Source organism: Condylostylus longicornis, unplaced genomic scaffold (assembly GCF_029603195.1).
Source record: "Condylostylus longicornis isolate FDR11 unplaced genomic scaffold, ASM2960319v2 ptg000107l, whole genome shotgun sequence".
NCBI classification, from domain to species: domain Eukaryota; kingdom Metazoa; phylum Arthropoda; class Insecta; order Diptera; family Dolichopodidae; genus Condylostylus; species Condylostylus longicornis.
The window spans coordinates 797,165-810,958 of NW_026578075.1; the positions used below are offsets into that span (position 1 = coordinate 797,165).

Below are 13,794 nucleotides of genomic sequence, written 5' to 3' on the forward strand. Positions count from 1 at the left end.
AAAATTCAAAAATTGAAACTTCTTCCATATTTATCCTAACCCTACATACATAACATGGCTGACACAAATACGGCTGATTTTTTGTAATCTCAAGCTACATACGTTTCGGCAATAGCGTTTCTGAAAAATGAACATGTATGTACTCAGGTACAATATCGCAAATTTGCTACAACACTGACATAATCAAAATTTACCATTTGAATAATTTAAAAATTTAAGAGCAATAATTAAGATTAAAATGATATAATATTTTTCTCATTACAGAGAAAAATTTTTGAGCAAAACAAAAAAAATGTTTTTGCGCAAAAAATTGTTTAAGCGCTTATTCTGTTTAAATAACTCAAAAACTTTATTTCTTGAGGTATATCACTGTTGCAGGAAATAAGTGAAAAATAAAAGAAACATTGTCCCAACAGAAACACTAATGAAATATGACACGGCATAAACACAACCCTGTTCTATACACTGCCCATATAAAAATTTCGTTTTGAATGTAAACTTTTCTGAAAAATTTCAATAATTTTTCAAACAAAATTAATATTGTTCGTTAATATTTTTAATCTTTAAATCTGTAAGATTTTGCAATAGATGGCGCTTCTGAACTTTACGAAACTTTTAATAAGACAAAAACGACATTATTTGAAACTTCAAGATGTTTCTTCTGACGTTTCTTTATTTTTGTTTAGATTAATTTCATTTTAACTTTTTCTTATACACGTGCGACTGGACCAGTATAAATTTTTATGAAGTTATATTTTTAAGTAGATATTTTCAATTATTCTGTACATATATTTAAACTCACCATTAGTATATTTGATTTAAAATGGTACGAAGAATAAAAGATTTCATCCGTTACACAGCAGCTGAATTAGAAAATTACACAAAATCAAAAAATTCATGTGTTAAAAAAATAAATAAAAGATTGCATTTAAACTTTCCACCGTATGGTTTGACATCTTTTAAAGCTACTTTATTAAAATTAATATCAGAGAAAAAAATCGGATCATATGATACGGATTTAGATGGAATTATATTGGATATTAGAAATATTAAAGTTTTAGGTGATATTGGAGCAATAAGATTTGATGATTCATTTATTCACATAAATATACAAGCTGATTGCTACGTGTTCCAACCAAAAGTTGGTTCTGTTGTTCAAGGATTAGTCAAACATATATCACAACGACAAATAGGTGTAATAATTTACAGGGTTTTCAGTGTACCAATACGATTGTCGGATACTGTAAATAAATCGTCAATAGCATTGAATTCTGAAATAGAATTTCGAATTAAAAATTTTGATTTACAAAATACAATGCCATATATTGAAGGTGAACTTATGGCTAAGGAAGTATCTATTAAAAAAGCTAAAAATTCTATCAAGTTTGCAGATGATGATAGTAATGAAGAAATCGAAGATAATGAAAATAGTTTATTCAAAAAACCTAATCAAAAGAAAGTGAAAAAAGAAAAAAAAAGTGCTTGTGAAATACTTGCAGACAGCGAAAATGAGGAAATTGTTTTTTCTGAACTTTCCTACCTAAATGAAGAGGAAGCAAGGAAACTTAAAGAACCAAAAAAGCGAGTATGTAATTATGTTAATCATAAAATAATAAATTTGGTAAAATTTTTGTGCTTTTTAGAAAAAATTAAACTCTGAATCATTTAGTTCCGATATTACTGCGAAGCAAAATAATTCTCCCAAACATGATTCGAAAAAAACTGTTAGGTTTGAAGATGCTTCAAATAGTTCATCATCTGAAAGTGATGGAAAAAATATTACTTCATCTAATATTTTGAAACAAAAAGTAAGATGTTCAATTTTTACAGGATATTTTTATAATTTTTGTTTAAATGCACAAATTTTTGTAATTCAAAACAATAGATTTATATCTGAAATTTGTTTTTAGGAAAGCCAAAACATAAAATCGGATCACTATGAAAAAGATGAAGCAGATGTTGTCAATTCTAAACTCGTATCGGGGGAACAAAAAAAACACAATAAGACAAGTGACTCATCTTCAGAATCCGACAATGAGTATTCTTATAAAGACAATAAAAATACACAAAACAAAATTCAAAATATTGAAAAACCTGTCACTAAAATTAACGGGATTGGGACCGCTTATACCAGTTCATCGGATGTAGAAGGTGATAAAAATAATGTACTGAATGAAATAAAAAGTGTAAAAGAAGATTCCGCTGATCTTGTACCTAATACCGAAAAGAAACCTCTAATTAATTTAGACGACAGTACTGATTCAGACAATCAAAATGAATTTCCTCTTCATACAATTTCGCATAAAGAACATATTGCGCATACTAGTATCAAAAGAGAATATGAATCTGACGATGAAAAGTTCATTCAATCAATTTACCAAGAAAGCAATGATAAAACCAATTCCTTTAAGATTGAATCTACAACGCCAGTTAAAAAAAATCAGCAAGTAAAATCGGAAATCAAGACTGAAGTCGAAACTCCAATCAAAATGAATGGTTATGAAAGTGAAGATCTATTTAATGAACATTTAGAAAACTCTATTCCTTCAAACCAAAATGTCAATACGGTTTCAAAAAGAAAAAAAGAACGTAAAATAAGTTTAACTCAAGAAATGAATGCTGTTTTGGCTAATACTATACTACAACGCAAAATAGTAGAATTGTCACCTGCATATTCAACCCAAAAGGAAATTCCTGAGCGTAGTGATAAATCTTCGGTTAAATCAGCATCAGATACTAGTTTTAACGAGGCGTTTAAAGAAATTTTAGAGAAATCAAAGAGGAAAAAACTTAGTGAATCAGAAAGTAGCAATTTTGGATTAGAAATTTCAGTAACAAAGACAAATCTATTGAACGATGTGAGTAAATCTACGAAAAAAAATAAATTACAGAAAAAAGAGAAAAAAAATAGTTTGGAAAACTCAATGGCAGAAATTTTAAAAAGTTCTATGGAAAACAAGCTCAAAGAAATGAAATCGAGTCAAGAACTTTGTAGTCCATTAATAATTCAAGCAAACAATGATAAGAACACAAAAGAGATTAGCAAAAAAAAATCTAGAAAACGTAAAATAAGTTTAAATGAATCGATAAATGATGTTTTAACAAAAATGATAAAGGAAAAATCAAATAAAAATACATTTGGCTCTCCATCAAAGAAAATTAAAGTTGATTCTTTATAAATTAAACAAATTTGAGTAAATTTAATTGCGAATAGAATCATAAGACGATCATTGTTAAATAATTATTTGTATATTCAAGTATGAATAAAGTTTTAAAATTTTATTTTTAACACGTTCTTTTGTTTAACTTTATTTTGGCATTTTTAATATTTAAGACAGAGTTTTAATGTTAGTTTTCTGGTGCCCATAATTTAAGCGTTCTATCATAAGACGTTGTAACAATATATTGTGAATTCGGTGATATGTCTACAGCCATTACCTTACCATCATGACCTTGCAGCGTTTTCAGAGGTTGCCACGTTTTATTGGACCACAACTAAAATATTTAACATACGTTGATAAAGCAAAAAAAAGCGAGATCTATTTAATTTACTTTTGTTGTATTATCGTAGCTTCCTGTAACAAGAAAGTTTCCACCATCTTTTTGATATTTAACATCCGATATTAAATTTGTATGTGCAGGTATAGTATAAACATGTTGTCGTTTTCTCAGATCCCAAATCTAAATATATTATAGTATTAACTACATATATGTATGTTTTACAAGGCAAAGGGTAACTTACCTTACAAGTGTTATCACAACTACCGGTAACAATATGATAACCGTTTGGAGAGAAGTCAACACCGTATATATTTCCTAAATGACCTTCCAGAAACATAATGCACCTACCAGTTCTTAAATCCCAAACTCTACCAAATGCATCTAATCCACTAAAATTAGAATATAATATTTCAGCAATTATCCATTTATTTTTTAATTTATTTTAATATTATTACCCTGTAACAATAACACTACCATCGCACTGAAATGCTAAACAATGAACTGACTTCGCATGACCTTCTTGATGTAAAACTTCTTGTTTTTGATGTAAATCCCATAAGCGCCATGAAGAATCATAGCAGGCAGTTGCCAGAAATCTACCAGAAGGATGAAATTTTACTTTTGAAACTCTAGACGGCATATGACCAGTTATATCCGCTATAGATTCTTCACTTCCGTATGACCATAATTTCACAGCACCATCATGACCACCACTAGCCATAGAACATTCATTTTTTTCATCAAAATAAACACCAGGTCGAAAGCAAACACCGCCCACATAAGCCACATGACCTCGCAATACTTGTAACTCTTTACATTCAGGTACGGACCATAATTTACATAATCCACTCCAACTTGAGGTTAATAATAATTTTGAATCGTCACTAAATGTGCAATCACTAACTGGTCTTGTATCACCAACTTGACTGCATAATGGAACTAAAGATTGTATTCTTTTTTGCAGTTCCACCATACGACCAGCTTTGGTTGCAGCTGGTAATTCAGCTTGCTGTTTCGCTAATTCTAGTCTATTTTTTGCTCTTGGCAATGAATAATCTGCTATCCATAGCCTAGCTAATCTTAATGCGTCTGGTCCTTCGTGATACCAAGTTGTTTCTTGTTCTTTTTGTAATTGCTTTCTTTCTTCTTCTTCATGTTGCTTTTGTTTTATAGCATTTTCACCCAAACTGGCTAATAAGTCCTTTAAACGTCGTCTGCGTTCGGCAGGACCCTCACCAAAAAAACAAATTGGTTCATTTAACTGCCGAAGGTTTTTCTTAACTTCATTATCATCAGTACTGACATTAATTTGACGTGCACGTTTTTTCCGTTCGAACTCTTCTAATAAAGCTTGCTTATCTTTTGATCTAAAATTTAATAAAAATATATTTAAATTGCATAATAAAAAATAAAACAAAATAAAACCTACATCTCATTTTCTATGTCAAAATAATCGTTCGAAACTTGAACATTTCCAATAGTAGTTGTATTTAGTGAAGCCGGAATATTTGCTGCTAACATTGGCTTTTTCGCTTCTGGAGGGCCAAAATCATCATCAGAATCAATATTTTCTAAAGCTTGTTTTTTCCTTTCACTCTCTTCCAACGATCCATAATGGATTGTTTTATTTCTTTTCATGTATTGTAGCTCTTCATCATCAGACATTTTTTTTTTAATTAAAGATTTATTACAAAAAAAAAATAAAAAAAAAAATATTCTAATTATTTTGTTTGTTCTTTGTTGATTGTTTACAATTTTAAAACGTTTTTAAGGTTATGTCAGTTTTAAAAAATTGACGTTAATTACTTTTGACATTATTGTCAAAATATTTTAAGCCGTGTTAACGTAAAAAAATAATTTCTTAAACCTTAAAACGCAGAAAGTGCAGAAGCGTTAGCGACATTATGTACATACAAAGACTAATATTTATGTCAAAATTTGAAAATACCATTTATTAAACAAACAAATTTTGAAATATTGTAAGAACTTTTACTTTATCCAATTCCAGACTATTTAAACCTTAAAAAATGGATATCTACCAAAAATTGAGATAAATCTAAAAATGATCAAGATGCAAATTTTAAAATGAATATTGAAGAAGTTCATTTTTGAACAATAATAACAAAGAAGCTGAAATCGGTCATAATGGAAATATTTTAACATATAGAATTGAAGAATTGAATGAATTAGAACTCTCGAGCATAATTTTGTAAATTTTAACAGATCACAATTATAATGAGAATCTTAATAGTTTTGTATCCCATATACAAAAATAAATAATGCCAATGTGGACAATTTCATGAAACATGTGTTTCTTAAATACAAACTATGTTTATTAAATAATTATTTTTTTTAATACCCAAACATATTCAATAACAAAAGTTATGCTTGATATAAAATTACTTTTATTCTGTAGAAACTATATGCCTCATTTGTCTGATTGCCGTTACCAATCTTGGTTCACATCCTGAACTAGTAGATAAATAATTTTCTGGTGAAGCTCTTAACAATAAAGCAATCTGCTGCAGTTGCGACGTAGTATTAGAACCCAATTCTTCTAATACATTACCAAGATATTCTTAAAATTATAAAATTTAGATTTAATAAGTAATTAAAATTTTTATCAAATATTTCTTATACCAATATCAATAGCAATCTGTTTGGCTGCTTTATTATTCACAGATTTCATTTGAAGAATTTGATTTTGATATAAAACACAACATTCTTCAACAACCAATGCTAAAAGAATATCTGCGCTTGGAATGTTCTCGTGATATCTTTTATCACATATTTCTAATGAAAATTTAAGTGCAGCAGTAGGAGACAACAGTAATGGTTCCAAGTGTTGAGGAAGAGTTAATAAATACTGTCCAACCTAAAAGATTTGATTGATATAAGTTTCTTTTCTTTTTAGAAATAACACGGTACTTCTTACTTGAGTTATAAATTCTTGTGGAGAAAAACTATAATCGGGTAAATCAATTGAACCTGTTGATACACCACCTGTTGTTTCATCTGGATGAATATTTCGCATTTGAATTTCAATAGGTGTGAAAACAATAGATAATGTTGTATCATGAATATCATCAGATACTGGTTTAATAGCTTCAAAGACATTATCGAATAATATAAAATAACCATCACTTTCAACCAAAATATTTTCTTTTCCAGTTTTTATTTTTTCATTCATCTTTTTCAATTCATTCACATAACGTTTCTCTAATAAACGATAACCAAATATATTTTTGGGAGAATTTTTATGTATATCATAAGTTTGTAAAATTTTATCCTCCAGTGAAGATTCAAATTTTTGAAGAGCAACACAAAATTCACCAAAATTTTGTAATAATGATATGCAATTTTGTAACAAAGACCAATTTTGTTCAACAGTTCTATGTGCAGCTAATTGCTGTTGAGCTCTTTTGTATTTCTGTACAAAATTTTTGAAAATAGACTGAAAGAAAAATATTTCTGTAAGATTTACAAACAATTTACACGAAAAACCTTACAGTTAAAACATTTGTTAAAGGACATATTGCACAATTTTGGGTGATGCTTTCACAACGTTTAACAGCATCATCAGCCCATTCAAATATTTTTTTATTAGCATTACCTAAAGATCGAATAGTTTCAGCAGGTATCGTTTGATGAGTTTGATTTAAGGAATTCAATAATTGTGATAAATAAGTTTGTTCCATTGAAGAATATTGAATTATAAATGTATTAAAATAATCAAATATTGCACGTGATAGAGTTTCTTGTTGAATAAATTCTGGATTATCTAAAAATATTCAATAAGTTAATATTACAATTATAAATTTAGACTAATGTTTTTACAAGTGTTTTCAAAATGATTTTTTAATAGAACACCAAAATGAATATTTGCATTTGATAATTCTTTAAGAACTTCTAGTTTATCATTGGATTGCTTTAAAGCTTCTAATACCGTAGTTTCTCTAGTTGGTTGTAATTCCGGTAAAATTTCAGTTAATATAAGTAACGGTTGATCGTATCCATCAATTTCGAATACTTGACTAACCCATTTAAACTGCAAAAAAATTTTGTTGAGAAAAGTAGATTCGAAAAAAAAATAAATACAAACTTGTTTTTGATAACTTTCTGCAAGAAATTCATAAAAATCATTCATAAATCTACTGGAATTCACTGACAAACCCAAAATTTCATTCCAATGTTGCTGCAAAGTTGTTTTCTGTACTGTTCTATAATATTGTAATAATTGTGACATACGATCCATTTTTTTAAATATATCAACAAATTTTCTTGATTGTTCAATATCACCAGTTGAAAATGATTGAACAATTGCTGGACTAGCTAATGCCTCCAATCGATTTTTAAAACCTTCAACTTGGGATTCTCTTTCATTTTGACCGGGTAATTTCTCTTGTGCTTGTAATGATTTCTGCAAGCTACTTAATTTTTCACTAATTTTAAATAAATCATTCTTTTCAAATAACTCTTCAAGTTCAGTTAATAGTTTTCCCCAGCCATCAGATTCTTCTAACCCTTCTTTTGTTGCTTGTAATTTTTGTATTGTTTCATCTAATTTCTTTAATTCTTCTATACAAACGTTATTTTGTACTGGGACTTCTAAATTTGCGACAAGTTCATTAATTTGCTTTTTTAAATTTTTCACTTCAATTTTTAAATTATTTGTATCTTTAATCATTTGTGGCATTTCATTTATAATTTGATTTGCTGACTCTTCAAGTGAAGCATTTATTTCCTCCGAATATGATTCTAATTTTTCAATTAAATCATCTAAGAATTCCTTAAGTAATATCATGAATTTAATTAAATTTCTAGATCATTTTTAAAATTTTATACCAAAATTACATAAGGCAGTTAGTTACCTACTTCTTTATCATCTCTCTTATCCGAATTCCTATACATTGAATCAACCCATTCGAACATATCAAAGTTGTCATCTGCAAAGGCTTCAAACATTGAATAATCCTGAAATCAAAATTTATGCGATAATCTTTGATATTTTAGCACATTCAATAAATTTGCAATTTTTTCCTATATTTACCATTTTGTCTTGAAATATTTTTTCAAATATTTGAAATTGTATCTTTTTTCCTAAAAACCTGAGTAATTTATTTCATCCGGAATGATTTTTATGTGATGGACTCGATGGACTGCACTTTAAGAACCTTTTTTGTGACAGCAAAGCAATTTTCAAAGTAAATAAAATAAACATAGATATCTGTCATTGTATTTAAGTAGTTGTTGACAGTATAGAAGTTCTAAAAATTATTAACATAACACGTAGCCATCTAGTGTCAGATAAAATCTTTAGATATTATTTATATAATTCATAATTTCAAAATATATAATGACAGCACTGAACTATTTTAAAACAAAACGATTTGACAAATCAAAATTATTTATTTTGTTTGCTGGCTGATTGGAAGCAGAAAAAACACGCAATTATTTAAAATAGATAATAAAAAAGCAATCTAAAATATTTATTTTTTATAGAAATATAATTATATTTTGATAATAAATTTAAGTTAAGCTAGAGATGAAATTGAAGCATTATGTAGATACAGGTAAAAAATGTACCAAAGCTAAACAGATTAAAGACACCAAAACAAGGAGGACAATTTAAAAACAATTGTGGAAACTAAAATATTCGAAAATCGTTAATTTTTCAAAATTACAACAGCTATACAATAAAACAATTTTATACAATAAAATACAACTAGTGGTCCCACTGAGAATGGTCCGGCCACCAGTTCTTTCATAATCAGTGCTCTCACCACTAGCAGCAGTTGAACGCACCGAAAGCCGAAAGCGTATATGTTAGAATTTTTTTAAATCAGAATAAATATTGTTTTAAAGAAACTTGTATTGATATAACATTATTTTTACAAATTAACGAAACAAACGAACTAATTGTAAAAAATTAAAACACTAGAATTATTAGCAAATGCCCTGGAAAAATACAAAAACCCTTAGTAATAATAAATAATAAACAAAAAGCATAAAAAAATGAGTTATTTTTTAAAATTTGTGTATAGTTAATTATAATTACAACTAACGTAATCCTAATCTATACGATAAATTATATTTACACAAATTTAAAACTAACTACATACTATACAATAAAAAATATTCACAAGCTTGAAACTGGCTTACTTACTTACGGACTATATTAATAAATTTCGAGAGCAGCGAACCGTTTACTGGATGAAAATGGAAAATAAGTGAATTACAAGCAATGGGAATTAAGTAAAAAGGGATTAATTAAACAACGTAGGTGACAGCTTTAAGAAAAAACATTGTATTGGAGGTTTGGGGATCATAAGCTTGGATCATTTTTTTCAGCTTTTTTGCTAAAATGAGCTTTTTCTTATTTGAAGGTGGTGATGGATTATGGAATTTTGTTCGCGTATACTCCATTTCTTTGTGCAGGGTCACTAGGAATTGAAAAAGAGGCCGCTTTCGCAAACCAAAACTATAAGTTAATCCATTATGCCACCCTTCAATGAAATTTGTAGCTTTTGGAATTCCTTCTAAAACTGATTGTCTATGATTCCAAAAACTTGGAGGAAAAAGACCACCAGACATAAACGTTTCATGAAAATACTTTACGAACCTTTTGCAGGCAACTTGCCCTGCAATTTCTTTGGAAACTGCCTCATATCCCTTTTTGACGTCATCTAGAGGCAGCATTGATAATGCAAAGAACAATTTAATGTTTTTGCGAAATTGAGGGTCTTTTTCGTATTTTGTTTTCAAAGCGTATCTTTGAAGAGATTTTATAATTGCTTGTTTAAAATGGAAAAAGCAACCCAGTAATCGGCTTTCTGGGAAAACGGCTTGAAAAGCATTGATTGCCGCGCTCTCGAAATTTACTAATACAACCCGACTTCTATTACTAATGTTAAATTTTTCTTTTGTTACTTGAAGAAATTTGGTGTACATTTCAACCGTCTTACCAGTTAGCAGGCCGAAAACTGCCGCATGTGCTGCACCATTTTTTACAAAGTGCAGCACATACAACTGGTAAAACGGTGTAGGTGTAGCAGTATAAATCCCTTCAGCCATCCAAATATCGGATGACTCTAAGGCGGCACCCATCTCTTTATGTCCAAAAATAAGTACCCTGTTTTCTTCTGACATACCTGAATCATACAACATATGTTCTACGAGATCTTCAGGCATGCCGGAAGAATTTTTTTTATAATATTTGTTGAAGTGCCGCCTTAGAGTTTGTTTTAAACTTTCTTCTGACGGAAGACGAGACATCTCCTCTAACGGCATTTCAAATATCACATCCCTAATCACCTGACAATAAGAAAAAAATTGTTTTCAATATTATTATATTATAATATGCCGTTTAGTATAACTTACAGAACTTGTGGTGGTCGACGAAAGTATAATACCATTTTTCATTTTATTTATTGCTTCTTCAACCACCGCATTATCCATGCTAGGGCTATCGTGATTATGCTCGGCTCCTTTGTCTATTCTTCCATTTTTAAAAACGTTTATAAATGCAGGGCATTTTTCTTTGTGGAAAGATCTGCATTTATATGTATCGTAGAAAATGTTGTGTCTAAAAAATAAAATTTGCATTATCTTGATACAGAACATAATACTACAACTCGTACCTTTTAAATATGAACTCAAATTGTTCGTGTTGAATAATCCGCCGGCCTTTAGTGGTTAACTTGTTAAACTAAAAAAATATATTTTAAATATTTAAAAGAAGTTATTATTGAACATAAAAGAAGTAAAGAAATATACTTACACTTTTAGAACTGGAATTTGATGTCATTATTCTGAAGGAAATAAACATAATTCGATTAGATTTAAATTTAAAATATAAAAATATTAGATTTTTAAAATAGTGTAATACCTCACTTAAAATCGTTTTTGGGACCGAAAATTTACAATTAAATAAGTGAAACGATTTAATATCTCATTTTTGTAAAGAAAATTAAATCCTCATTGTGAATTTTCAGGAGACTCATTTTTACAAAAAAAAAATTTTAAAAAGTTTAAATCTTTTAACGAGGAGAAAATGGTATTAGAATCTCAGAGACTTATTTAGATCGTGGTGATTTTATACGGGAAAGGTGAGATTGCTGTATTACGCACTATTTAAAAAATTTATAAAAAAATAAATAGTAAATGCTAATATTACTTACCTTTTATTAATATTGTACTAAAAAAATAAGTTTTTGTGTGAATAAACTGAAAAATATTGTTTATTGTGTTCTTTTTATAATTTTAATAGTTTTTTTGTTTTTTATTAAAAAAATTGTTTTTAACTCTCTAATTTTATAGTTTTTTGTTATTAACTGTTTAATAGTTTTCTATATTGGCAAATTCTATATATTTTTTCTTTTTCAAAAACTTTTATAATTTTTTTTTTTTAAATTTCTGTCAAACCTATTTCTTCGTTTAATAAATTAATATCATTTAAATTTTAAAAGATGACACTTTCTGCTTGAAGGCATAAACCGAAAAAGGGGTAGTGTTTTTGTTTTTTTCTTTAGTCGAAAATAGAGAAATATTTAAACTGAGTAAATTAAACACATGCTTTAAATGAGAGAATAAATTCATAAGACATAAATAAATCAAATATGCGTATAAGCAGTGTTACCAACTGTTTTTTGCTAAAATTACCACATTTAGTTGAAAAATTGCCATTTTTTCCCCCTACCAAACCTTATTTTTCACATATAAATACCCTTTAAGGAAGTTTTTACCTACACCCATACATCTACACTCATTGTACTTAAATAAAATACGTATTTGATAATTTTTTCAATTGCATAACTAAATAATGATAACTTACAACAGATATTTTCAAATATAAGTAAAGCTACATCAGTTTAAGAACTTCAAAATAAATAATAGGATTTTTTATTTTTCATCAAAAGTAAAAGATGCATTTGGTCAAAAGTAAAAAGAGAAACTGAAATAAAAAAAAAAATATAATAAAATGAAAAGATTTCCCACGTTTTTTGGCATATTTCCCATCGAGGCTTCAATATTCTCTTAAAATAGGAAATTTCCCACAATTTGGCAACTCTGCATGTAATTCAATTTAATTTATCAAAAACTATGTATAAATGTGACTCACATAACCTATGTATGTATGTATTTTTTCAAAGTTCATTATTGTCGTTATTTTTATTTTGTTTTGCTTTTAAAGAAGAAAAGAAACTTAAACAAAAAAAAAACATTTAGATCCTTGTAAAAATTCTATTACTTATATGATTCAAGGAGTAGGTATGGAACAGTGCTTCCAAAAGAGGTCCATGTTGTCCACCAGGGGTGCCTGAAGATCTGCTAGGGTCTACGAAGGTGGAAAAAAAATTTTTGGGGGAAAACGAAATGAAAAATAAATATGTGATAATATTGACGAAAAAGCAAGTGATTTGTATAAAATTGAATTTATTTTTTGTTTAGATTCCTTTTTTTTAATTTAAATTTTATAATTAAATTATTTAAATTTAATAACTTTATTTTTTTTGTATGAAAATGGCCTTATTTTTAAAAGAGGTTGTTACTCTTGGAATGTGCACATTATTGCCGTAAGGGGTGTTTTTCCAATGCAAATTGGGTAGTTTACGTGCATTTTGCTTGTGCCGCAACCGACTCGACGAAGTGTATGCGACTCAAACGGACCAAGTGTATGAATGCGACTGATTTCATCCTACATGATTTTTATGTGATACACTATTTATTCGCTATATTATTATCATGATAGTAAAGCAATTATTAAAGTCAATAATATAAAAATAAAATAATAATACAGAGACATCTATCATTCGATTTTAGTAGTTGTTGACAATATAGAAGTTCTAAAAATGCTTAATATAATACATAGCCATCTCGTGTCAGATAATATTTTTAAATATGAATTATATATGTATGTATTATAACTTTGAAATGTATAAAGGCAGCACTGAACTATTTCGAAACAAAACGATTTTACAAATCAAAATTAATATTTTGTTTGCTGGCTAATTGGAAGCAGAAAAAAGACGCAATTATTCAAATATAAAAATTAAAAAAAACAATCTGGAATAATTATTTTGATAAGAAATTTAAGTTAAGCTAAAGATGAAATGGAAGCATTATATAGGTAAAGGTAAAAAATCTACTAATGTAAAACAGATTAAAGACACCGAAACAAGGAAGGACAATTTAAAAACAATTATGAAAACTAAAAAGATTCAAAATCGTTCATTAAATACAAGAAGGTAATTTTTCAAAATTCCAATTCAATAAAATAAATCAAAATCCATA

At 28.0% G+C, this 13,794-nt stretch overlaps 4 protein-coding genes across 4 annotated transcripts; 1 reads left to right on the forward strand and 3 right to left on the reverse strand.

The window, feature by feature from the left end:
- The first annotated feature begins 724 nt into the window (after positions 1-724).
- Positions 725-3,271, forward strand: LOC129614272 (titin homolog). Its single transcript, XM_055528801.1, has 3 exons — positions 725-1,585; positions 1,644-1,808; positions 1,911-3,271. Exons 1-3 carry the CDS (start codon positions 824-826, stop codon positions 3,177-3,179), a joined length of 2,196 nt encoding a protein of 731 aa, XP_055384776.1. The 5' UTR covers positions 725-823; the 3' UTR covers positions 3,180-3,271.
- LOC129614273 (U4/U6 small nuclear ribonucleoprotein Prp4) lies at positions 3,272-5,245 on the reverse strand. Its single transcript, XM_055528802.1, has 5 exons — positions 4,931-5,245; positions 3,957-4,868; positions 3,743-3,890; positions 3,553-3,681; positions 3,272-3,495 (listed from the first exon to the last, which is right to left on the reverse strand). Exons 1-5 carry the CDS (start codon positions 5,164-5,166, stop codon positions 3,349-3,351), a joined length of 1,572 nt encoding a protein of 523 aa, XP_055384777.1. The 5' UTR covers positions 5,167-5,245; the 3' UTR covers positions 3,272-3,348.
- A 565-nt stretch (positions 5,246-5,810) lies between these two features.
- Positions 5,811-8,691, reverse strand: LOC129614339 (conserved oligomeric Golgi complex subunit 7). Its single transcript, XM_055528898.1, has 8 exons — positions 8,552-8,691; positions 8,377-8,475; positions 7,604-8,290; positions 7,339-7,549; positions 7,011-7,282; positions 6,437-6,955; positions 6,142-6,376; positions 5,811-6,079 (listed from the first exon to the last, which is right to left on the reverse strand). Exons 1-8 carry the CDS (start codon positions 8,552-8,554, stop codon positions 5,907-5,909), a joined length of 2,199 nt encoding a protein of 732 aa, XP_055384873.1. The 5' UTR covers positions 8,555-8,691; the 3' UTR covers positions 5,811-5,906.
- Positions 8,692-9,606: 915 nt separating this feature from the next.
- LOC129614388 (uncharacterized) lies at positions 9,607-11,743 on the reverse strand. Its single transcript, XM_055528962.1, has 5 exons — positions 11,682-11,743; positions 11,282-11,312; positions 11,142-11,209; positions 10,882-11,086; positions 9,607-10,815 (listed from the first exon to the last, which is right to left on the reverse strand). Exons 2-5 carry the CDS (start codon positions 11,306-11,308, stop codon positions 9,772-9,774), a joined length of 1,344 nt encoding a protein of 447 aa, XP_055384937.1. The 5' UTR covers positions 11,309-11,312; positions 11,682-11,743; the 3' UTR covers positions 9,607-9,771.
- Between the last annotated feature and the right edge of the window lie 2,051 nt (positions 11,744-13,794).